The sequence below is a fragment of the Carassius carassius genome, chromosome 21, assembly GCF_963082965.1.
Source record: "Carassius carassius chromosome 21, fCarCar2.1, whole genome shotgun sequence".
Taxonomy (NCBI): domain Eukaryota; kingdom Metazoa; phylum Chordata; class Actinopteri; order Cypriniformes; family Cyprinidae; genus Carassius; species Carassius carassius.
Genome location: NC_081775.1, coordinates 29560599 through 29587982, shown reverse-complemented (window position 1 = coordinate 29587982; position 27384 = coordinate 29560599). Strand labels below are relative to the sequence as shown.

The window sequence follows — 27384 nt, the reverse complement described above, 5'->3', positions numbered from 1 at the left end:
GCCTCAGGCATTTGTGTGTCAGCTTCACCTTTTGGACCTCTGTTTTCTCACATCTTTGTCTGCCCTGTGCATCTCACTCTCCTTGGTGGTCTCTGGCGAGCTGAGTAAAGTTGGGGTGATAGAGAGAGACTGGCGTAGATGCCCGTGTCCATACGATCCCACGCTACCCCTTCCACTGCTCTGGCTGGCGTAACTGGCTCTGCCCCCATCACCTCTTGTATCTCTGCCTTCTGTCTCTGTGAAGCCCCTAGCTGCACCCATCCCTTTATCCACCTGTCTCGGAATGTCTTGCTCTCGTTGGGGGAAGGGTGTATGATATGGTGAGGGCCAGCTGTAACCTCTGGGTAGGAAAGGTCTTGGCGGACACCTTCTGGGTTCTGCAGGATGCATATAGTCCACTCTGGCCACTGGTCTTGTAGGGCCAAAATTTTGAGAAGGGTCTTGTGGGACATACTTATGCTGAACTGATCTGAGTGTTTCCTGATAAGACACAGGCCACCTAGAAGAATCTGGAAAGACTGCTCCCTGTCGACGTGGATCTGATCCCCTCCTTGAAGGAAGGGATGATTGGATGTGTTGTGGAGGATCTGGGACTGAGGGACCAGGTGTGTGATAGGGGGGTTGCATGTCAGCTCTTTCAATATGCTCATGTCTCTCTAGACTGTAGCTGTTAGGAGGCTGAAAGGGCACTGTCCCTCTCCATGATTGGCCAGACATGGGATAGTAACGTGCAGGATTATGACCCAAACTGTATGACTTGAGCCTTATATCTGGATGGGGAGATTCATCTCTGTAACAGGTCTCAGAGATATAAGCTCTTGGATTTTCAAAATGTTCCCATCTAGAACCTAAACTAATGGACTTTTTTAGGAAAGGGCGTGGTTGCCTGACTCCAGAGAGGGTCCTACAGGGACCAGTGCTGACTGATCTCTTCATGAAAGGCACTGGAGCCTGATAGATTCTTGAGGATATCATGTTTGTCCTTTCACCGTGAGTCTGAGGTCTTTGATATTGTTCAGATGTAGAGTCTGGACATTTGGAAACTATTGCTGCCATGCTTTTAGCTGTGCTAATTAATGTTTGTGCTGGACCACGATGAGTAAATTCTTGTTTTTGAGAACCTGAACTCTGAGAAAGCAAAGGCTGAGAATTCTTTCCTTTTTGTTTAGACTGTGAGAAGCCTTTGTTGCATGTGTCTAAGGTACCTGATGTATCACAAGTAACCCTTGCCTCTAATTGTGAACATGGTTCAGAAACTGAAATACTTTCAGGTTGATCATGTTCTACAGGAATCTTCAGGGTGCTGTGGTCATGAACAGCACCATTGTGCTGACTAATACTGGTCTCTGAGTAGTCCTGTCCGTGTTTTTCCCAACTTTTGGGTACAACATCAGGCTCATCTCTTAACAGTGTCCCAGTTTTTGCCTCAACACCGTGTTCAACAGATTCTGAAGACTCAGTCACTTCTACTGGATCATCTACACTCATTTCAATGAAACCAGGAAGACTAAGGTATTCCAGGATAGTGCTGGTATGCAGTGGCGAAATCCTGGCTGGTTGGGGAGCAAGCTTAACTTTTATTGATTCTGACATTCTCGAGAAATTTGACTGATCACTTTCTGCCTCATTTTCCAACAGGGTCAGGGGTGAGATCCAACTAGGGCTTTCACTTAAGGCACATTTGTCACTCTTTCTGGATTGAGCCCTGATGCCCTCTTTCTCTTGCTCACTGTAAGGCAAAATGGAGCTAGAATCATCACTCACGATGACTTTTCCCTTTGCTCCTGCTTTCTGATGATCATAGGGCAATGTAGAGCAGCCTGAGGGATTACGACTCAGTCTGTCTTTTTGATCAACCCTTACTTCCTCCATGTCTGTAACAGTTTGAATCCTGGGATTGAGGTAATGTAGGTTAGGACCAGTATTTATATCTTCTCCAGCCACTACTTGGTGCAGCTCAGATGACTGAGGACTCAAGCGAGCAGGGGTTGTTGATCTAAATGCCAGAGCCTCTTTTTTAATTTTTCTTTCTTGCAACAATCCTTCCTCAACTAACGTACTGTTGGGCAGTTCCTCCTCCTCTTCCAGGTGACTCTCCGGGTGTCTAGCTCGTGCCCCACTGAGACTGATTCTACTGTGAGAGGGTATGTCCCTGGTAGGAGAGAAAAGTGAGAGAGAGGTATATTGTGTTGCTGGTGAATGAGAAGCATCTGCTGCCATTGAATCTTCAACACTGGCAACGCCTTGTTGACGTGTATGAGGATAGAGTGAGCGAGGCGTGTTCCCTTCAGACAGGCTCTGCACCGGCACCTGGCTGGTGGGGGATGTCACAGGGCTTATGTCCCACTGGATGTATGTGGAAGAAAAGGAGGGAAGTCTCTCCATGGGACTGCTGGTGTTGCCGAAATAGCAGCCCCTTCTATAATCCGATACATGCTGGGCCAGGCTGCTGGGTCTGGATTTTTGCCGTAAATGGATGTCTTGGGGTTTCCAAATAGGGTCTTCAGACTCAACGCCTGTCCATTTTCTTAAGGGACTTGCAGACTTGGCCCGCCTCTGTTCTTGCTCATGTGCCTGTGCCCTTCGGCTGGCCGTGTAATGTTCTAACTCCCTCTCCATTTGCTCACGTTCCTTAACCAGCTTTAAACATTTGCTTAAGTTGTCCCTTTCTTTTTCACCATCTAACTGAGTTATCATAGTGCTGGGCTCTGTCAGCTGGCTGTCTCCATTGATTGGCTGATAACGTGCTTTGTGGGGCAGCCTCTCTCGCTCTAAAGCTCGGGCTCTCCTGGTTAAGCTTGGAAATAAGTCCTCCCTATGACTGGCACTCCGGTATTTTTTTAGTGAGTCACTTGCTCTTTTTTCACTGCAGTCAGAATAAAAGCTGGCCCTCTCCAACAATGCCTCAGAGCAACCCTGCTCATCATCAGAGTAGAAACAGCCATGACGAGAGAAGTTTCTGGCCATTGCCTTCACCCTGCCAGGTGAGTGAGGGGGTCCTTCTGGATATGGAGGGTCTACTGTCAATACAGAGGGCATCTTTCTCTGTCTATCCCTCTCAGAACTTACAGGATTTGATTGGTTGGACTCTTTAAAAGATCCATTGTTACTTCCTCCTCCATTGCCTCTACCAGGAGATTGTTGGAACTCCTTTTTGAGGTTCTTTTTGATGTGGGTGGGTGTAGAGTTTTCTAGATCAGGTTGTATAACGAACCGCCCATCAGGACTTCTCGATATGGATTCAATAGCAGATGTGGGCAATGGAGATCCCCCAAAGTGGCTCTCAAACTGGGTGTAGTGTGGAGTTGGAGACGATGAGGACAGAAGCTGCTTTCTCTGATCCTGGTACTCACTGCGGCTGCCTTTATCAAAAGAGGAACGGTCTGAGCGATCGGAAGAGGAAGAGTTAGGGAAGAAGTTTAAGGGAGGGCATAGTTTTAACTTCAGCACACTGTCTGGACTGTCAGAAGGCGAGTGAACTCTGTGGAGAAAGAACACAGAGATAATTTAGGGAGGGAGGACAAGAAGGCTTCATCCCTTCAGGTGACCATTTCACAAGACAACTGTAGTACAGTGACAAAGATGGAGAAGCGTAGGAATGATTTGTGCACAGCAAAGATGGACACTTACTGTGGAGACGAACTCTTCTGGAAGGCAGAGGGGATATCTGAAACGGTGGGGAGGGTGCAAAGTTCATATCATGCCACACATAATGAGTAATAAGATGAAGTGACAAAAATACAAAAATAAAAGCAGCCTCAACAGAGATGCCATGCATAGCAACAATGTAATAACTGGAATGAACTTTAAGAATGGACTTAATGAGGAGTCAATGCATTGTTCACTGTACAAAAACATTTGATTGTCTAAGATTTAACTACAACAATCATGTATCTGAATGCTGCAGCCCAAAATTACTTTAAGACCATGCAGAAAGCTTCAAAATGTGTTTATAGTGGTGTAATTGTAATTGAAAAAAAAAATCATATTCAATGACCCTGTAAACTTCATCCCTGCATTTACCATCTCTCTTTTTCCTTCGCCGTTGTCTCCTCCTACTGTTCATAACGCAAGCTGTCACCAGAGAGAGGGTGATAGCAACAAACAGGAAACACACGCCCCCAATCACACCAGCCAGCAGGGGCTCAGGAACAAAGGCCAGGAGACTGGGTGCTGCTGGATACATCTCCATACCTTAAGGTCACATTACATGTTATCAGTTAATAAAACAATACATCAATAAGAATGAATCACTTTAACCAAAATGACACTTCTGACTTCTTGAACTTTTTATCATTAAACCATACTCAAATTCCAAAATATTATTTAAAACAGTACTTTTTCCAAGTAACCCAGGGCAGAGAAAAGCCTGACATATTTCAATATTAAGTCAAAATACACATTTCTGAGTCAGCCTCACCTTCAGTAGAGATGACAACGGAGTCACTGGGAACACTGAACAGTCTGTCCCTGCAAGACAGTAGTCGCAGCTCATAGTTTGAGTCCTGTGGAAATAAATGAAGAGTAAATGAACCGTTAAGCCAAAAGGAATAGGAACATTCAACATCAAGCAGCCATATTCTCAATATTTCACACATTTACCTTCACAATTCCCTGTACAATCAACTCAGTCGCGTTGACGGCAATCTCTCTGTCTATAGTGACCCACTCCCCCTTTCCCCGTTTTGCTTGAAGTACAAATGAAGTTAATGGTGGAGACTCTTCTAGAGGTGGCACCCATTGTACCAACACACCCAATGATGTACGATTGGCTGACAGCAAAGTGGGAGGGGACAACACTGCAATGGTGGTTACCACAGTGGAAGCTTCTGTTGGAGGTGCTGCAATGTAAAAAAAAGGAAAAGATTTACCTCAGCATGCTAGAGCATACATCCTGGCCTAAGAGTCTGGAAAAACTTTAACATCCACCAGGGAATATTTTGAATCAAATAAGGGGATTCAAGTCTGAAAAGGAACTATTCACAGTCTAACCCATAGCATGTATAACAGGGTTCCCCAAATCCTGGCCTGGTAGGCCACTGCCCTGCAGAGTTTTAAGTGAAGATACCGGAGCAAACCAATATTCAGAGTTACTACAAAATTACAGGCAGGTGAGTTTGATCAGAGTTTGTGCCAAAGAGGGCAGATTTAAGGAACCTTGATGTGCCTAAGATACACGTCTGTATTTCTGGAGCCAAAGAAAGGACCTCATGAAGTGCATTTTGTAAATGATGTATAGACAAATTCTGACCCAGTGTCCTAATGGTGACAATCTCACTGAAGGGGCCAGAGCCCAACTTGTTTTGGGCAAGAACGCTGAACTGGTAACTAGTGGCAGCTTGCAGACCCGTTACCAGTAGGGAGGTTTTGGATGTTGGCACAGGGATTGATGCCCATTCATGCTTGCCTCTCACAGTGGGTTTTACCCTGGTACGGAGAGAGATCAAATATTTAGCCATTGATACGGCATATACAGTAAATTTGTATTAATGTACTGGGTCACTGATACTTATGCCGCAGTTATTGACTCACCAAACAGTAAATTTCTGTGTGTATCCTCCATCAAATCCTGGCTCCCAGGACACATTGGCATGAGTTATTCCTGTATCCACAGACACAGAGGTAGCAGCATGGGGACTTGTGCCTAAAGTCAACAGATAATATATATTTAATTTTAGTCTCATTTGTTTTTATGTAGGTAGGGTTATTTTTATTAAAGGGCATCTGTTCCTCACACCTAGCACTAAAATTGTTGTTGAAGCACTGACAGTAGCCACACGGTTGAAGGCAATACACTCCCATGCTCCCTGATGGTCTTTACTAAGTGGACGCAGGACCAGAGAGCCATTAGACTGGACTGTAAATGGAGAGCGAGGGGCAGGACCAACCTAGAGAAGATAATAAAGAATCAAAAAGACACTGAAGCAGTATGCAAGGCTTTAAGTCCATGCATGTTAGTACATACACTATGTGCATTTATTAGCAGATATACACACATTGCTGGACTGAAACAAACTGAAAGCTATCAGACATTTTAAGACCTTACCTTATTCCATGTGATGTTAGGGGTTGGGTCGCCCTGAGACTGACATGGTATTACTAGCTCCCTGCCTACTTCTTGAAGGTACTCGGCACGAGGTGGGACACGGAAAGAAGGGGGGTCCTGTGCATATCACCAGATTGCAAACAAGAGAAATGGTGGCAGCAATCAGTGTCAAGGCAGTCATTAATAATGCATTTCTATATGTGGTGACATTTATGAGTAAGCTGGAACTATATAATCATATGTCAGAGTATTTTCTATTCTAGACAAATGGTGTTCACCTTCAGGATAACTTTGGTAGGTTCTGATTGGCCCATGGTCCCGTAACTGTTATAGGCTGTACAGGTGTACATGCCCACTGCATCATCATTGGCTGCGGTTATGAACACTGAGCCCTCAGAGTTGAACATCCATCCTGGATACTGACCAATCAAGAAGAAGAATATTACATGATGTCATATGGGTCATAATGAAATAAGATGTTTGATGACAGAAACATTAAAATGTACCTGCTCCAGGTCCAAGGATGCTCCATTTTTGGTCCAATTAACATACAGTACAGGGGGCTCGGCTTGAACTGGGCATATGATCTTTCCCCCCATTCCCATGGGCAGATAAGTCTCACGGGGCATCCGTACCACTCGTGCTGGATCTTTAAGAGAATCAGGCTTTTAATTCTATCATTTGCATTATTAACCAAATTGTAATTTAATTTGAACTTCTCTAGTTCTTTTTACCTAGTTTACATGAAGCAACAAAACCAACAAATTGCAAATCAAGAAACAACAATTTGCAAAGCACTCACGTTTAACTTTGAGGTAGGCAGATGCAGAGGGCGGAGTCATTAGTCCATTGGTGGGTGTGCAGGTATAATTCCCAGAGTCCTCAGGGATAAGACCCGAAATAAGGAGGGTCCCATCCACTAGTATTTTCACCCGTGATTTCAGAATTCTGTAAACACAAACACACATCCAATTGAGGGGCAAACAGATATTGCAAAAATACCTATTGCAAAAAGAATTCACTGAACACTATGGTTGACCATTCAGTCTTCCGGTGAGCCCTGTGATACTGTTATAAATTTACGATTAGTATTCTGGTCACTTACTCGATGTGATAGACATTTTGTCCTTGTTTCCACCACTCATACGTGAGGTTAGAAGGATAAGCTTCTGCTTGGCATTGCAGAATTGCATCCTGGGACATGTTCATGGTGGTGTCCTCAGGGGGGATGATGATAATTGGAGGACCTGGTTGAAAGCATAAGTGCAAGCATGTAAGATGGAATGCATGTAATCAGGTTTTTTAGGGCATTCAGATTCGAGGAGGTTGTTTATTGATGGGTGAGATTTAGGCTAAAGTGCCAAAATGCATTGTGCTAAAGAACTACCACCAAAAGAGGGCAGTGTTTTATTCATTGAATCACACTATGACTTGTCCGAATAGTTACTCTTAAATCTTAAGCTGTGTAGAAGACAGATGTGAGATATTTCTTTTTTGCGGTTTTCAAAAATATAAAGCATTCTGTTGCTCAATGTTCAGTAGACGACGGATGAAGAAACAAAAGGGCAATGCTAGCACTGACCAATAGAAAACACTGTTCTTTCGTCATTACACAATGGAGGAATATGGAATCATTAATGCATTTTATTTTCTTAAAATTGGTTAGCGTCTTTCTCTGTGCACATCAAACACGCATTCACAACATGAGAAGTCAAGATTAAAGTTATACACTATGCACACAAATCCAACTCCACCAAAGATGCCAGTGTTCTCATATCCAACGCTTCTTAAAACGCCTAATACCCTGCAAGCCTATTTCTGTTTGGTGCTGCTGAGTTTCTTTGCCCATATGGACAAGACGTGGTGTTTAACTGACCTTTGACCTGCAGCTGGGTGGTGTGGGTAAGGTTCCCTTCTGAGTTGGACACGTGACACTTGTATATTCCTGCTGTTTCCCTGGTAACCTTGCTTAAAGACAAGGTTTCATTGAATACCTGTTTGGGGAAAATTAATGTTTATGTGGTAAACGAGACGAGGACTGAGGAGAATGTGAACAGCACAAAGTGAACTCTACACTCAAGTCAGTATGAAACAAGATTTACAAGTAGCCATGCTTCTGTACACCAATGTATTTGTGAGTAAAACAGGAAGTAAAAAAAAATGTAGGTTTGATTGTATGAATAATTGCACAATGAAAAGCTGGTTATATATGAAAATGGAGATAGGTAGTTGGAGGGTGAGGGATTCATTAATCATCATTCACAAGATGAATCTGAATTCATGTTGACCTTCAGTGGTCTTAATTAATGACCAATCAACCAACAAACTCTGTGTACCTGAATTTCTTCTTGTTTTTCAGCATCACGTCCATCTTTTCTCCAGATGATGGTGGGTTTGGGGTTTCCATGAGCATCACAGAGGAGGGTAAGAGATTCACCCAACATGACCTCCAGAAAATGGGGAGGAGTCTTTATAAACACCGGAGGAGCTAAAACAGTCATAAAAACAATCAAATCCATGTTCATAAAAAATAAATAAAATAATAACAATCAATAGAATAAAATAAAATAAAAACAATAAGAATATATAAATAATTAATAATAGAAAAATAAATACGTACTATTAAAAAAACAAAATAAAAATAAAATAATAATATTAAATTAAAACAATTAAGAATAAAAATAAAAAATAATAAAATATCAAAAATTAAATAATAAATAAACAATAGAAAATAAATACATAGTATTAAAAAACAAAATAAAAATACAGAAATAATAAATAAATACACAAACAAACAAACAAACAAACAAGGTGTAATCAAGCAGACAATTCTAATATCAGAATAATTAGACTGATATGAATGAAAATGCAGCACTTAAGGGTCTGAAATCATTGCATTACACTGAGTAGAGCATGGCTTTTTTTTACTTTCCCAAAGTGATAATTTGCAAGTGATGAAAAATATTTAAACATTCAACGAAAAAACATCTTATTTCCCCATAACTCTGTCAACACAAGGACAAGTTTTCCAGCACACTCGTAAACAATGACAGCTTACAAAACCGCTGTAAGATGAGACTGTGCATATAATGGGCGTAAAGCGAGAGAGATCTGGACTGTGAGTGTGTGTCTGTCCTCAGTCTTCATTCTGATCGCACACACATGCAACAGAAACACAATCAGATGCTAAAAGCCAGTCAGAGCCCTTCAGAGGATTCACAAGCCAGTGCTGAATGAGTGTGTGTGTGTGTGTGTGTGTGTGTGTGTGTGTGTATGTCAGGAGGAGAAAGTGTGTGAGTTTCAGAAGACATGACAGTCGTCCTGAAGGTGTGAGACAGAAAGTTCAGTGTGAAAAGATTGCAAGCAACAGGAAGTGAAAAGAAAGTGTAGATTTTGGTGAATTAGTCTTGGGTGAATGGATGGAGAAAGGCTGATTTTGCATGAGTTCTGCTGATATCAGAACAAAATATCATCTGCATCAAACACTGACGTAAGTGGTGTATTGGTTAACATTTATTTTATTTCAAGCAACATTTTTACGGTTTTAGTTTTAGTTTACTATAATAAACCTGTATGAAGTAAAATATTTTTATATCACAGTGCAATTAATTTTTACAGTAAATTTAACAACAAAAAAAGGTTAATAGTATATAATATATCATAATATATATTTTATATTATAATAATCATTTGGAGTTCCCAATTTGCCATAATACAAAGTATTAAAATTATATTTGGAACTGGATAGAAAAAAAAACAAAAAACAAATCTAATAGTTTTGACACACAAAGCCATTATGCACACACCTTAACACTTGGATAAAAGAAACAACCTCAAAGCATTTCTTATCCCACCTGAGATGGACAGGAAGTTCCAGGTGCCGTTCTGAAACTCATCTGTGGTTTTATCCAGCAGGAGAATGCGACACTCAAACCAGCCCTCATCCTCCAGAGTCAACTTATCCACCAGAAGAGACGCGCCGCGGCTCAGGGACACACGACCTGCCCCAAAAAATCAGAGAGACAAGCAGTTATTCAGAAGAGTTTTGAGAAATTAGATAAAGACACAAATCACACAAAACTGCAGCTCAAACATTAGAGCAAGCACTAGCAACTCAAGGGTTTTGATTCCCAGGGAATGACCTTAATAAAATGTGTACCTTAAATGCAATGCATAAAAGCATCTGCCAAATGCATAAAACGTAAATGTAAAACTATTTCCCAATGCAAAGCACAGAAGCAGATGAGATCCTGCGCACATTTTAAAATAGCCACGGTTTATTGCATATTCCAAAAGCCACATGTATACCTAAAAACCTCCAATGCAAATCCAAGCGTGATTATTATAGCCCTAGCTGGTACTTTACAATTCAATAAGGAATTTAATATATAAACAATAATACATTTAATACAGATAGGTGTCTGGAATTGAAAGTTATTCAGGGCCCAGTTGTATGCTTGACCTCTATTTTACATAACGTAATGGTTATTTTCATTCAATATTAACAGATACAATGCATGACTCAGTATATCATATAGAGAAGAAGACAATATTCTTTCTAGCTCGGAGTAAAAAGAAGCACCTGTTTTTGTGGAAAGACCAACTCAGCTCCACAGAAATCTGAACATCTCTCTGCATGATGTAACACGATCAGCTGACTCAAACAAAAACAACCTCACAAACCCACACTGGCTTACGAGTTCTTAAAATATGATATGAATGGAGCAGACAGACACAAAACAGGTTCAAAGCACTAGAAACAGTTTAATCTACTACTCTTTGAAATATGATATGCATTTACTGGAGTCTGGTTTTTCAACTTCTCTCTCGCTCTACTTTCATTCTGCTTTTTTCTGAATTCCAGGCTTGTAAATGATAACACACTGATAACGCAGTGGATGCCGGCTGTGAGTGTGTCTCCGCTTTGCTGGATGCAGTCGTTAAAGTTTGAAAGTAAGCCAAGAACGTACGAAAATCGTACCGTGACAATTTAAAGCCAAATGGCTACAGTTGAGGAATTAGAATACAAACACACCTGGAGTCTGACATAGCGCTGAACCCTCCAGAGATGTGTGCAGGTGTGTCAGCATTAGATTTACACCTCCAGACTTCAGTCAAGCATCACAAACACTAAATTAATGCACTGGACTTCAGTGTGTAAACTACCTCGCTCCATTTGTGCTCATAACATGAATGATTTCTCAAGATCCTTTAGACAAAGGAAAAATTCTGTTAATATCTGTTGCTCGGTCAACTGCAATCCACTCTTTGGACAGTAAGAAACAATCCAATCCTGATCATGTGTGGGACACAACAACAGTAATCTAAAGTTAAATCCAGACTGAAGAACTGAAGGCCTGTCCTAACATGTCCCATCCTTTATCTTTTATCAAACGTGCTGCATTATTCTTTGTTAGGCAGGTCTATTCATCAAATCTAGAGCGCCTATAGGAGAGAAAAAAAACACAAAAGATCTATTTTGATATCTCAATTGTTTCCAGACAATACTGGAATAAAACAACAGAGATCTCATTATGAACTCAAACAATTCTTATCAAATGATCTGAGCTGCTATCCACATTTACTTTTATAGTTGTTATAACTATGTACCTAAAATAAAATAAATAATAAAATAGACAAGCTAGATAAAAATACACAGACAAAGAAGTATCTTCTGTTCACCAAGACTGCACATATTTAATTAAAATTCAATAAAATTGTGAAATATATAAACATTTTAATTAACAGTTTTTTTTCTATTTAAATATATTTTTATTTATAATTTGTGATTACAAAGTGATGCAAAGCTGCATTTTTAGCAGCAATTAATATGCTAATTTTAATATCCTGGTTTGCTGCTCAAAAAAATAAAAATGTAAAATGGTAAATGGACTGCATTTATATAGCGCTTTCAACAGACCACATGGCCATCCAAAGCGCTTTACAAGTTGCCTCACATTCACCCATTCACACACCGACTGCGGTGTCTGCCATTCAAGGCGCCATCCAGCTCGTCGGGAGCAGCTGGGGTTAGGTGTCTTGCTCAAGGACACCTCGACACTTGGTCAGGTGGAGCCAGGGATTGAACCACCAACCTTCCGGTTTGTAGACAACCTACATGAACCACTGAGCCACTGCCGCCCTGTAAAGCTGAATTTCCAGGTTTCAGTGTCACGTGATCCTTCAGAAATCATTCTAATATACTGATTTGCTGCTCATGAACCATTTCTGATTATCAATGTTGAAAACAGTTGTGCTGCTTCATACTTTGGTTTGTTGCTGTTTTTCAGGTTTTTTGACGAATAGGCTGATCAAATGAACTGAATTTATCTTTTGTAACATTAAAAATCTCTTTACTGTCTTTTGATCTTAATGCATCATTGCTTAATAAAAGTAAATACAAATTTCTTTTGAACAGTGGTGTAACTGAAACTCCATAAAGTCCAAAAATAGCAACCTCCAAGTAACAACAAAAGCAATCCTGACTGCTAAACACAGGGTCATTTCCTCAACGGGGGAAAGCTCCATTGAACAGGAACCGAATAACAATCAATCAAGCACAATTCACAGCCTGAGGGGTTATTTTTCAAACCCACCACACAATATAAACAACTGTGTCTAGCAATTAAGCCCAGTCTAATCTCAGAACTGCTGGTGAGGGAAGTGATTTTGCATAGATAATAATTGTCTGATCTGATCCTTTTCACCGAGCAGCAGCCGGTGGTTTTTTTTCCGTCATTAAAAGGTTCCTCTGATCTGAGGTCAAAGGGGGAGGGTGCTTATTAAAGCAGGAGAGAGACTAAAACAGGCCAGGTGTGGTGGATCCTCCACAAATATATACTGCTGTCTCTCCCCTTCCTATTCTGGAAATGTCCGTTTTCTTTGGCAGATGCTTTAGGGCAGAGAAAAGCACCAAATGGACATGCATACAGTTAACTTAACACTGAACAAATGTATATGCACACACATGCAGGGAAGCACACACACTGATTGTGTGGTTATCAACACTCTTGGTTATTGGACTGTTTCCCGCCACGGAATGTCTGTCCATCAATGAGAACAGAATGGACCCCCCCCCCCAAATTCTCTCAGGTTACCATAGCGATGGATCCTTGGGGTGGGAGTTTGGATTTGAATTTAAAAAACCAAAGGGGCAAAAACACAGTGAGGGAGGGGTGGGACACGGGGAAACGTTTGTGCTGGTGATTTTGAGAAATTACACGTGGGGTTGCAGGGGAAAAAGAAAAACGTGTTTTGATCTAAGTGGATGAAAGGTTCGAGAAACGGGCGAGAGTGAATTACAGAGAGGGAGAGAGAGAAAAAAAACATGTTTTTATTTGAACCGAGACAATGACTGTGAGTGACAGATCAAGGTCTGTTTGGGTTTAAATGTTCAATGCTGCGTTGCTTTGTACCTACAGGCTTTTAAAAATACAAAACATGTGACTGAAATAATAAGCACAAAACATCTTATGCATTTAGACTCACTGTCATGATATCATCTCATGCTTATTTGGACAAATATTAGACATCTCTACAGGAATGGGCTCTTAATGATCCCACAGGGCGAGTTATTGATGAACAAAAATTTAATTAGTGTCTCGAGTGCATAACATGAATTCCAAAGAAGGTACTTCTGGATCAATGACGAACCCTCAATAGCCAATGAGCAGTCGGTGACCCTTGACCCCCATCCAGTCTCATGATTTTTCTCCAGACATGTCTATCATTACGCACGGGTCAATACTGACATGATGGTGGTCCAGCAGGACCCCGGTGACTAATCAGAGTCTGTGGATTCCAGACATGCAGCGTCCGGGACAATAAAAAACACAGCTTCATTTATAAAAAAAAAGGGAGTGGCAAAAAAATATTATGTGTCGTTATAATATTATTAAATTGGCTAAAAACTATAAAGCTAAACTTTGCTAAAAACCTTACTTTCAACAAAAATAAAATAAAATATTTCTTGTATTTTCCTTTTCCTGGATGATTTCAAAAGTTTTACTGCTTAACATCCAACCAGGCTCTTTGCTGACAGATTTCTGACATCCTTTCCTGCCATGCATTTTTCTTTTCAGCCATTCCTCTATTAATTTGTCTTTTTTGCTTTCCATTCCTGAAATATATTCTATTTTATAAAACCAATAGCTCCAGTGGTATAATCAGGCTGGATTAGCCATTATGCACACACTTTTTTGTGTCTTTTATTCTACTTTTGTAAAGATCAATATAATGCATGCTTTGATTAGCTTTCTGCTTTATTCAAAAGCTTTCCCACCGCTCTCTAATCACACGTTACTGAGGTTTGTAACGTCTGGCTGATGTTGGTTGGAGGGTAATATGCAGCTCATATGAGCCTGTGGGTGGTACATGAGCCTGCCAAAAGATCCTCTCCACGTGGTTCTGGGATTCTGACACTGGCTTTTCAAAAACTCCTGGTCCTGAACTCCCTCGGCATACAGCACTGAAACTCCTCCTCACTTCACTCCAGGCTACTGCGGGCCATGTTTCGTCTCCTTTGAAAACTTTTGGCCGAGTCATTTTTCAATGACGAAAGAGAATGTGCTGGTATGAACATAAAGCGCCTCCAAGGGTAAAACACTGGCCACCCCACTGCCCTAATCCAAACAAGATTTTTCGTTTAAATTAAAAATAATAATTCAATGTCTACACGTACTATCAGAAATTAACGAAACACTTGACTATAAAAATGCAAAGAGAAACAAGCATGTGTTCGTTTAGAAATCTCTCTCAAACCCAAAGTTTTTTTCTTTTTTAAACCTGTAAACTGTTTTGTTTGTACCTGCTTATTGCCATCTTTGGTCAATTTTTCTCATTAAAGCCAGTCATAAATATCATGTGACTAATGAACTGCAGGAAAATAATAATGATAACTCTGGTAGACTGATTTAAACTACAAGAACAAACACAGTTACAAATCCTTTACTAATAATGAACATTAATAATAAAAAACACAAATATAAATATGAATAAATAATATAATTATATTATATAGATTACATATCATTTAAAAAACAGAATAATATGTACATTGACTATATCGTATTTCATGAAGCTAGCTGATTTTTTTTCAAAGTAACAAAAATGATTTATGGTTTTATTTTTAGGTAACTATAATAACTATAATAACCCTGATGTAAAAAAAAATAAAATAAAAAATAACAGTGTTAAGTATAAAACTTATATTAATAATATAAATAAAAAATATATTTAAATAATACAATTAAAATAAACTTAAATGAAAGAAATCACAACTTTAAATAAAACAAATTACATGTTAACATTTAACAAACATTTATTTACATAAATATTACCACTATATTTAAATGATAAAATTAACATTAACACATTTAAATTAACAATCCAATATTTAAAATAAAATATAAATAATATGAATACTAACATTTTAAATATTAAATCTTATTTAAATAAATAAAAAAATCTAATCAAATAAGATAAAATAAGATAATAAAAATATTAAAATAAAATAAAAGCAAAATGTTGCATTGTGTAGTTCTAACATAATATAAATAAAATTCATAAAATAAAATAAAATATATAATTAGCAAATCATGTTCTACAATGCAGCTACAGTTGAATGTCTGTAAATGGAGAAAGATGCTTTTTGCTTCCAGACTGTAGTTATAACATCTTCCACTAGCCTAACCCTGACCCCTTTGGTGTCACCCAGAGATTTTCACTGTCCCCATCTGGCCACACCATTAAAAATTTCCCCAGGGCGTCACCGCTAGCGAAGCGCTCACTGCGGGTGGCCTCTTCCGCTGTCCGGCTGTTGAAGCAAACACGAAGCGTTCAGTTTACTTTAGCCTACTCTATCTTTCCCATGTTGTTTTGTTCACACTGATCTTTTCCATCCGTCCCTGCTAAACCGGAGGGATAACCTCTCTATTGTCCACGGTCAACGGAAAGCCCTGCGACTGTCACAGCTGCACCTCTTTCCATCCCGTTCATGAATACAGCCTGAATGTGTCACAAAATAACATACGGCACCTATGGAGAACCACGGATCGTATTGAGAAAAGCCTTGAACTTGTTTTTCTTTGTGTGAGTTGAAGGATGACAGGGCCCTGCTGCATTATGGGATGTGTTTTGATTTGAATACAATCACACGTCTGGGTTGGGGGGTGAACGGATCTCCTACCCTATCAGCTTTTAACCCCCTTTCGCTGAAACACCCCCCTCTTTAGCTACTATAATCGCTTGAAGCATCTATGAATAGCTCTTTGTCGTGGGATAGATTACAGTTAACGCTGTCCTTGTTGCTCTCCGTCTGGCAGGCTTTAGTCTGAGGTAGAGACTCATGGGATAATGTTTGAGCCCTGAAGGCATGGATCAATACAGAAATAGAGCAAACGTTTTACTGCAACCAATTTCAACCAGCTATTGCCAAACGACCAGCACGCATTATTGAGAAACCCTTTAAATGGCTCTAGATGTCCGTCAGTAACATATAATGCTGATCCAGAGCTTTGGAATGTCTTAATGTGCATGTGGAAGTTAATGATTGGTTAGAGTAAAAAATCCATGTAAAAGTTCAAACAGAAGTGTTTCAGGAGGAAACATCTCAGCTGATCACTAAAGAGTTTCTAACGCTGTTTTTCAACATCTTTAAGTCTCTTATTCTCATCGAGGCAGCATTTATTTGATTAAGAATGCAGTAAAATCATAAAAATATTGTGAAAAATATTGAAAATATTTTGAAATATTTTAAAATATATTATAATTTTATGTTAGTGTTTTCAACTGTAGTTTATTTTAAAAATGCAATTTAGTCATGTGATGCAAAGCTGAATTTTCAGCATCATATTATTCCAGTGTTCACTGATGCAACTGTTGAACGTATTAGTGTTGTAATACTTTTGGACACCACTGTATTTGCAATATTATATATTACTATTCAAAAGTTTGGGGTCAGTAAGTCTAGGGGGCAGGTGTTTGAAAGAAATTAATACTTTTATCCAGAAAGGATGCATTCAGTTGATCAAAAATGACTTTGGTTTCCATCACCAACTGTTTTCAAAATTGATAATCAGAAAAGTTTCTTGAGCAGCAAATCAGCAATATCAGACAGATTTCTGGAGGACCATGCAACACTGAAAACTGGAATAATGATGCTAGAAATTGGTTTGATCTGGTTTTTTGATGCTCTAGATCAGTGATCCTCAAATCTGGCTCGCGAGATCCACTTTCCTGCCGAGTTTAGTTCCAACCCTAATCAAACAAACCTACCTGTGATTTTTGAATGACCCTAAAGACACTGATTAGCAAACTCAGGTGTGTTTGATTAGGGTTCGAGCTAAACTCTTCTTTGTTTGAGGCAGTCCTTCTTCTTCTAAGACTCTGGGGACATGATATCCCTAGTTTCTTTGCTCTTTTTTTTACAGCTGTTCAGTCGAAGCAGAAAGACAGGTTTCAGGGTAAACTCATTGTTTTCCATCTAAGGTGATTTTTTGTGTTTTTTTTTACACTGATTAAACACTTAAAGTTACCCAGACTTCAGTTGAGGAATGTAAGAAATGCGAAACCAAAACCAGTGCAAAGCAAAGGTCAAGCAAAGGTAACGTGGCTTTGCCTTTGAATAGATGTGGCGCTGAAAGAGTTGATCAGTGAATAGCTGGTGAGTTGGGGGTGGAGATGTGCTAAATGAGGAAACTGACCACTGCACACACACACACACACTTTATATATATATATATATATATATATATATATATATATATACAGTACAGACCAAAAGTTTGGAAACATTACTATTTTTAATGTTTTTGAAAGAAGTTTCTTCTGCTCATCAAGCCTGCATTTATTTGATCAAAAATACAGAAAAAAAATTAATATTGTGATATATTATTACAATTTAAAATAATTGTTTTTACATTTATTATACTTTAAATTATCATTTTATTTCTGTGATGCAAAGCTGAATTTTTAGGATCATTATCACATGATCCTTTAGAAATCATTCTAATATGATGATTCATTATCAAAGTTGGAAACAGTTCTGCTGTTTAAGTTTTTAAAATATAAATATTTTGTAATAACAATATACACTACTGGTCAGTAATTTGGGGTCAGTAATTCTAAATGATCATGTGATAGACTGGATGTTACATGTGACACTGAAGGCTGGAGGAATGATGCTGAAAATTCAGCTTTGCATCACAGGAATAAATTATTTTTTTTAAGTATATTCAAATAGAAAACTATTATTTTAAGTTGTAATAATATTTCACAATATTACAGTTTTTTATGTATTTTTGATCAAATAAATGCAGGCTTGATGAGCAGAAGAAACTTCTTTCAAAAACATAAAAAATAGTAATGTTTCCAAACTTTTGGTCTGTACTATATACATATACATACATACATATATATATATATATATATATAGATACTGGAAATGAAAGAAAAAAGAAAGAGAAGAGATTTACAGTCAGGAATAATTTACCCAAATTATGTAAATTACATCATGCCAAATTCCTTTTTTTTTTGCACCATCACTAATAAAAAAAAAATTTGCTTGCTAAAATTCCTTGTTACTACATTTTGAATGTATTGTAATTAAGATTAATTGGAAAATATGAATCAACTTGAAAACATTTATATACATACACACATATGTATATCATTTTTATTCTTCCACATTTTAACTATATTTTTAAAGTCAAAAATATTTGTAAAAATCAAAAAGATATTTGTTTTCATTAAATATTGTATACGGTACGTATATTTTGAAAACACTTTTTTTATCTTATTTTTTTCTTCAGCATTTTTTCAGCATATAGTCAAAATACTGAATACACACACAATAATAATACAAATTAATGAATTTCTAAAAATATATTTATTTATAAATCTATGCGCACTGTAAAAATAGGGCACAATGTACTGTATTAATATGAAGAAATTTTCCATATTTTTTTGACGCACAGTTTTAGGCTTAATGGAAATGTCCGTAAATTACAGGATAATGTACTGGAAGAAAATGACTAGTACATTTTCAGGTTTTGTTTTAGTATATTTTATTTTGTTTTTGGTTGTGTATCTGACTGTATGGAAATAAAGAAGATCCTGTATCACAAACATGCCTGGTTTTAACACACACAAGCATAACAACCACTCTTGCATTTTGTGCACTTTCCCAGACTTTGCATTTAAAATGTTTAATCAAGTCTGCTTCAGATCCCAAATAGTTCTCTTTGAGAAGAGTGAAAGTTTCTAAGGAGAAAAACAAGCGTGCTGCTATAGTGGTTTTATCATACGGCTCTTCCTCAAGGGGGTCTTTCCCTAATTTCCTCATGAGGCAGGAAGTGAGGGCGCATTTGATCAGCTCTTCTTAGACTAACGGCTCCTGACAGCACAGACCGAGTGTTCAAGATCCACACACCACACATGCTGAACTCTGCAGATCCAACATGAAACGGCATTCACTTCATATTAAACATGCATGATCTGACATATATAATATTCAGCTGGAAAAAGAGAGCAAACCATAAGAGAGCAGAAACTTGATGGTGGACTCCTGGACCAGTAAGAAACTATAGCTATACCCCAGAGCCCATACCAACCTGCCAACCACAAAGCATCACGAACACCATTCATGTCTGTGTAATAATTACAGATGGGAACAACCATTCTACTTAAAAACCCATTAAGCTGATCTGCACGAGTTATTCTGGTATTTTTATTGGGCGACAAGTTTGTGTTACACAACTTCCCTGTCATGGAAACATTGACTGATTCTTCTCATGTGCATTGACTAAAGCATTTACATTTAATCATTTAGCAGATGCTTTTATCCAAAGTGACGTACAAATGAGGACAATAGCAATCAAAATCAATGAAAGAGAGATGTTTAGCGGTGCGGTCTGGGAACGTTACATCCTTCAGTTTTTAATTTGAGAGAGGACATACATCACATTCAAAGCTGTAAGATGCTTCATCTGTTGCCAGAAATAAACACAGATGCAGCTTAGAGAATGAGGAAAGAAGCAGCGATTGATGTTTCCTTTCGTTGATGTTTCTTACTCATTATTGACTATGTTTTGTCAATGTTTGCGTTCTCAGGAAGTAATCTGCTTTTCCCAGAATTTCTTCCTTTGACCGGTGACTTACTATCTAAGCACCACAGGACAAATCTTAATTGATTTTGTATTAGTTTGCTTCAGGGTGCTGATAGACACCACAGCGTCAGGTCAAGACACAGAGGGGCTCATCTGAGAAACACATGCTCCTCCTGACAGTCACTGCTCATCCCATTGGGAAAACATGGAAATTTCCTTTTGATCTCCTATCAAAACCTGTTCAAGTGAAACAAACCCAGACCACATCAGAACTGATGTCCACGAGACCCGGGGACTGCTCTTACACAAAGACTGTGGTACAGAGATGCTTCCAGAACAAATCTCAATATTTATCAGAATACTTAGAGTACAATAACTTATCACTACAACAATAAAACAGAGACCACTAAGAATATTAAGAAAATAATATATGCTTAAGCAAAAATATGAATTATAATTGTATTATACTTATTTTTAAACTAATAAATAATATACATAATCTAAATGTAACACATTATACACGCACACACACACACACACACACACACACAATATACATATATATAAGAAATTCCATATTAAAATGAAAGAACCAATAATAAAATGACTTAATAAAAATTTACTTTATACTTTACATAAAAAAGTACAAATGTAACATTATACCACTCTAAATATTAGTGAAAATATTTTTCTTTACTTCAAAACATTTGTGCTGTCAAATGATTAATCGCGATTAATCCCATCCAAAATTAAAAGTTTGTTTCATCATATATATGTGTGTTCAGTGTATATTTATTATGTATATGTAAATACACACACACGCATGTATATATTTCAGAAAAAATATATTTTTATACATTAAATATATTTATTCATAATATCAATTATATGGATATAAATATAGTCATGTAAATACATGTAAATATTTTCAAAATATATACTGTATGTGTCACACATATTATGCAAACAAAAACGTTTAATGTTGGATGTGATTAATCGCGATTGATCGTTTGACAGCACCAATTTTTTTTGAAGTAAAGATGCACAGATAATTAGATAATTAGATTCACCAATCTATAGTTGTATCATTTTACATTTGTACTTTTTTATTTAAATTATGATTATTATTATCATTATTATTATTATTATTAATACATTTTATAAATAAAGTCAGTCTATTACTTTGTGTGTATAATGTGTTACATTTACATTTAAATTCTATATATTTTGGATGCGATTAATCGCGATTAATCGTTTGACAGCACTACAAAAAATACTACATTGAATATCCACAATTGAACATGGATTTCTTTGAGTTCTTTGTCTTTTGCATGCTAGCACACTGACAGAACAGTAACCTGTATAAATCTATCAATCCCACACCTTCTGTTTAATCTTAAAGACAATTTTCTCTCTTACTGGGTCAAACCCACTGGATCCCGGTAGGGACACGCGGCCCGCTGCAGTTTAACCCCAGTGTTCTTAATCCAGGTCCCGCTCACATACCCCCAACCCCCAAAGACTGTAACGTCTGCGCACCCCTCCTCCCCATCCACCCCCTTTCTCTCTGCATTCATTACCTCCTGCACCCCTTCTCTTTTCTGCAATTGCAGATACACACTCTACATAATTACAGGGCACTTGTTTGGGCGGGTCATTTATATGAGGATATTCGTTTAACAACACAATGCCCCTCCCCCTTCAATAAATTCCAGAGCATGACCCCTCCTTCAGCTGCACCGGTGCAAACGGCTGTATTTACATCGCCAAGCACCTTTCTGGGAACGAGTAAAGCACACAAACAGCCTTCAAAGTTGTTCAAAGAGGAAACTCTTGGTGAATTGCCCGGGAAATCAGCCTTTTGCAGGCTGTGTGTCGGCATCTTTTGAAGAAACAACAACAGGAACTATCAGGAGCTATTGAGTGGATGAAGTCTGTGGCCCCCAGAGTCTAAACAAGTGATTGTGAAACACAGGACTGCTTTTAAAGCACCCTACAGTCTCTCTTAACAATAGCAATAAACCTTTAGACAGCTTTCAGCAACCAAAGCGTTAAAAATCCAGCTGCATCTGAGAAGCTGCCTGCAAAGTGAAGCTTTTTCAGCAGGTGCCTCTTATAGAAAATTGTACAATTCAACCAAAGAAAAAAATCTTTCAAGAATTTTTTTTTGCCTCATGTCAATCTAAACCGGAATGTTACTATTTTTTATTTTGTTAAGTATTTTTATTTTGGAATAATAATAATCATAAAAAACACAATCATAAAATAATACTAGCATTATTATAATTTATTATTAATATTATAATTATATTAAATTTACATTTATGCATTTAGCAGACACTTTTATCCAAAGCAACTTACAGTGGGGTTTTTTTCTGGATCCACTTTAATTATATCATTCATAATAATTAAAATTATATAACAACAACGACACTAATAATAATAATAATAATAATAATTACATAGTCATGTTAATATATGTTCATTTTTTTACCTTTATGATTATTATTAGTAGTATTATTATTATTATAAACCATAATATAATATTATATAACAACAACAATAATATGAATAATAATAATAATAATAATAATAATAATGACAATAATAATAATAAATACAATTACATACATATATTCAAAAATGTTTGGCCTTTATTATTATTATTATTATTATCCATAACATATTTTATTATATAACAATAATAATTCTAATTACAATTACATATTCATATATATGCACAATCTTTTGGCCTTTATTATTATTATTATTATAATTATATAATTCATAATAAGCAATATTATAACAACAACAACAAAACATCACCACCAATAATAATAATGATGATAATAATAATAATAACATGGTCATATTAATATACATTCACAATAGTTTGGCCTTTATTATTATTATTATTATTATTATTATTATTGGATAGTCATTAATATACAATCACAAAGATTTGGGAAAAAAATGTTTTGGCTTGTGAAGTTTTTTTTAATTCCATTATAATTCACAATATAATTGTATTAGATAAATTGCAACTACCACCCCCCCCGAACACACACACAAATCGTGCAGTGCTATTTGACATTAATATAATGAAATTATAAACATTACTGTGACAAAGCTCCAAAGACAAAGCACATCAAATTCAAGCCCATAAAAGTCTGACAGCCGCATCACTTCCTCTGTCTCCTCTGGCAGAGTCTCTCCTGTGGGACTAATGGAAAACTAATTCATGTCTGGGTGACGCTCACCTCTGTAGTTGGGATGCACTCGTGGGGTGTAGCTGCCGAATTTGATGAGGATAGGGACGTTGTACCCCAGCCGGACCCACTCCACCACATGCAAGGGAAACAGGTTTGGAGTGGTGGCTCCTTCTGATGCAGGAGTCAGACTACAGCCCAGCTCAGCAAAACCCCCGACTCTTCCCTGGACCACCGCCTCAGCGCTCAGAGAAAGACCTGAGGAACACAAGCACATGTCAGCTGGACTATTATTTCTCTGCTAGACCAGATAAACATGCATAAGACAGGTTTATGTGTATTTATGTTGTTTAGCGGCAGTTTTGTGCTAATCCAGATAGATTTATTCTGGTTAGCAGGAGTTTTGAGCTGGTCCAGACTGATCTATGTCAGTTTAGAGCTAGTTCAGATGGACATATGTGGTTTAGTGCTGGTCTAGGTTAGGTGTGGTTTCGTACTTGTCCCAACTGATCTAAGTTGGTTTACAGCTATTTTAGACACTGTACAAGCTTGTTAGTGCTGGTCTTGATATGGTGCAAATGAACTTATTCTGGCATAAGGGTAGTTCAGCTGGTATGTCTGCTGATTTGTGCTGGTCTAGGCTTATTTATACTGATTAGTGTTAGTTTTGTACTGTTCCAGACTGATTTAAGTTGGTTTAAAGCTAGTCCAGATGTATGTATGTGGGTTAGTGCTGGTCTAGACTGATTTCTGCTGGTTAGTGGTGGTTTTGAACTGATCCAGATTGATTTATTCTAATTTTGAGTTGGTCTATGTGCTGGTTAGTGCTGGTCTAGACTAATTTCTGCTGGTTTTGAGCTTTTTCGGACTGATTTATTTTGGTTTAGAGTTCATATAGATGGACTTCTGCTGGCTAACTCTGGTCTGGACTCATTTATGCTGATTAAGGCTTTGATCTGATTCAGATTGATTTTTGTTGGTTAGGGCTGGTCAGTCGTAGCTTTAAGCTGGTCAAGATAGTGAAAAAGCGTGTTGAGCTTGTCAGCAAAGCTGGTGAAGTTGGTTTATGAAGGCCATTATTTTGGTGTTTTCAGCAGGGAGAGAAGTGGCTACAGTCATTTGACAAGACACTTATTTTTATTTTGACAAAAGTAATGCAACTGAGAAACATAAATTGAGGTAAATTAATGTAGCTCTTAAAAAAGTCAGGAGAAGAACAATATATCATGAGGAACACATAGCAAACACACAGCATTTGTCAGCAAACACACAGCATTTGTCATCTGACATGCGATTTCTGTTTGCACTCACGGTGTACAGATCAAATTCACAGGACATAAACCACCAATATTTGTCATTGGAGGAAAGTACTTCCTGTACACTGTGTACTTAAAGATAAACCCAGCAGTTCTGATGTCCTGGAGAAAGCATGAGAGGCATGAGGATGCAGACAGGAACAAGAGCCAGAAGGGAATGTGAGATGGAAAATGAGAGCGTGACTGAGAAAAACAAGAGACAAAAGAGGGTGATGTCACAAAAACACACACTAAATGGGGGTGAATGCAAATCCAGATTAAGGGGGGCAGGGTGCCAAAGAGATGACATGCATGTAAATGAACATACAGCATGTTAATATGATGGATACTTTCTCTCCCAGCAGTCCTCAACAGGACAGACAAAAGAAACCTCATTAGGGTAAATCTCACAAAAAACTGGTTGATATTACATCACAAAATAAAATGAAATAAAAACTATTTATATAAAATGTTTCAAGAAAATAGAATTTTATATAAATAGAAAACAATTATATTATTATACCATTCATTATATTTGATAAAAATAATAATAATTAAAAAAACATTCTGGATAAGACAATGAACGCCAAAATCTAATTTTGCTACCATTATACAGTCATAAATGATCAATGTACTGTACATTTAAATTAAGTACAACAAATACTACCATAATGTTACTTAGGACTTTACAAATACATCACACATATAAATAGTTTATTTTTCTTCGCCCCAAATTACAGTAAAGATTTTTTCAATGAGAATTTATAAAATAAAATTAAATAAGGTCCTAACAACATAATACTTTTTTTCTGGGACATTTACTTTTTGTGAGATTCCTCCATTTACACACTAGGCTGAGAGATGTCTGTAGACTCTCAGATTCACAAGTTGCAAACCCAATGGGGCAGTGTTGCACCCCTTGTACCAAAGCTGGCCCCATGCATCTCGTCTCGTCGGCGATTAGAATAATCTCTCAAAAACGACGCTCGCTGACAGAACCACAACCTTCCCACCCTCCCTCTGCCCCGAGACCCCCTGAGGCGCACACATGGCCAGCCGCCCCTAAGACTCTCACACCCCGTGCCTCGAGAGAAGGGAAATCTAAATCCCAGGCCAATCTAAATCCGGATTTGCAGATTTCTTTTTTTTACAGGGAGGATTTGATTCCCTTTCCCCGCAAATGTTGGGGGTCTTTGCTCATAAATACCAGCTGCAACATCACAAACGCTATCTTGCTTGTCCCGGGAAAGGTTGTGTGGCATAAAGAACATAGAGGGCCGTCTGTTGGTTAACAAACAGGAAGTAAGCTCCCTGCACCAAACATGCTCTGTGAGTAAACAGGCTGAACTATCCCACCTCGTGTGCTGTGATATTATGATCATGTCTACAAACACCAGCAGAGGAATCATGGAGAGAGAAAAGAGACACAAAAGGACAGATAACAGATGAATGAAGAAAGGAGAACGCTTGGGGAAAAAAAAGAGCCAAAAAAGCATTTATTTACAGCGAAGCAGGATATGCAGTGTCCAAAATGTACACTTGCCAGATAAAACTTTGGCTTTAACAAGTAGACAAACTGTTTGCCAGTTGGCCAGTCATTTTTTTTTAGGAAAAGCAACATGATTCATGGTTTTAATCACGGTTTAATAATGATATCCTGACCTTCAACCAAGTTATTCTTTTGTTTTCATAAATGGCTCAAGTCATGTTGGCTCTCAGTGTTTTTTTTGTTGTTTTTGGTGTTTTTCAAAACATGTTTTGCAATTAAATATAGCAAAATATAGCTTGATTATGGCTGAAGATAAACATTACAGTTTGCCTCATGGATTTTATTGTGTAAAATCACAAATTATTATCTAAATATAGATGAAAATTAAATAAACTTAAATGTTGCCTTGGCAGCTAACTGAAATAAAATAAGATTAGGCTGAATTACTCAAATTAGATTAATAAAGGTAAATAAAAATACAGCTATTTGTTAAAAATGTATAATACAACAAAATCACATAAAAAAGCAATAAATGAATAAAATGCAAACTGGATTAATACTAATTAACTAATTAATACTATAATATTACATTAATAATAATATAATAACTTGTTCACTTGCCAATAAAAGGTGGCCCGAAAAAGTATTTGGACATTTGCGCTATACTTAAAAATGTTGCAATGTCCTTGGATTACATGACAAAATATTAAAGCAAGTGTAATTCATCATAAACAAAGATAGCACAAAAACATATTGTAGGCAAAAAATGTGACTTTTGAGACATGCAGATACAGACACCTGTTCTAATGCAATCACATTGACACAGAGTGAATGAAGGTAATAAAGGGTCCAGATATTTTGTGAGGTCACTGTGATGTTAGCAGGAGAAGGCAGAAGTATACTTACGCAGTAAAGAGAGGGCGGCCGCGACGGTGACATTCAGAAGCCAGAGTTTCTTCTGTACCATGGTAAACACTCACATACCATCACACACACCCCACCTGAAACACAATCACACACACATAAGTCAGTTGACCTGAGATAACACAACATGAGGAACATTTCCCGGTTCAGAGCGTTACATACTTTACTGACTTAATCCATTACACACTTCTCGCATTATCATTTAATACTTGCACATTTCCTTATTAAGAAAATCTCATGAGACATTAAAGAACATGTGCAGGTCATGTTTCACCACAAACATGCAAAAGAATGATTTGTTCACAAATTAGATAAC

General features: G+C 37.6%; 1 protein-coding gene across 3 annotated transcripts in view; it reads right to left on the bottom strand.

Moving 5' to 3' along the window:
• LOC132098094 (uncharacterized) overlaps positions 1-27384 on the bottom strand; it is a 42856-nt gene that overhangs the window by 941 nt on the left and 14531 nt on the right. For all 3 annotated transcript variants that reach the window (XM_059504218.1, XM_059504220.1, XM_059504219.1), the window contains 18 exons: positions 27051-27145; positions 23412-23618; positions 9901-10047; positions 8383-8534; positions 7923-8040; positions 7152-7293; positions 6849-6994; positions 6553-6695; positions 6325-6465; positions 6047-6163; positions 5738-5888; positions 5533-5644; positions 5252-5427; positions 4603-4841; positions 4421-4505; positions 4024-4194; positions 3631-3667; positions 29-3481 (listed from right to left, as the gene is read on the bottom strand). In XM_059504218.1, the coding sequence (XP_059360201.1) occupies positions 29-3481; positions 3631-3667; positions 4024-4194; positions 4421-4505; positions 4603-4841; positions 5252-5427; positions 5533-5644; positions 5738-5888; positions 6047-6163; positions 6325-6465; positions 6553-6695; positions 6849-6994; positions 7152-7293; positions 7923-8040; positions 8383-8534; positions 9901-10047; positions 23412-23618; positions 27051-27111 (5798 nt within the window). In that variant the 5' untranslated portion in view covers positions 27112-27145. The remainder of the gene's footprint in view (positions 1-28; positions 3482-3630; positions 3668-4023; positions 4195-4420; positions 4506-4602; positions 4842-5251; positions 5428-5532; positions 5645-5737; positions 5889-6046; positions 6164-6324; positions 6466-6552; positions 6696-6848; positions 6995-7151; positions 7294-7922; positions 8041-8382; positions 8535-9900; positions 10048-23411; positions 23619-27050; positions 27146-27384) is intronic.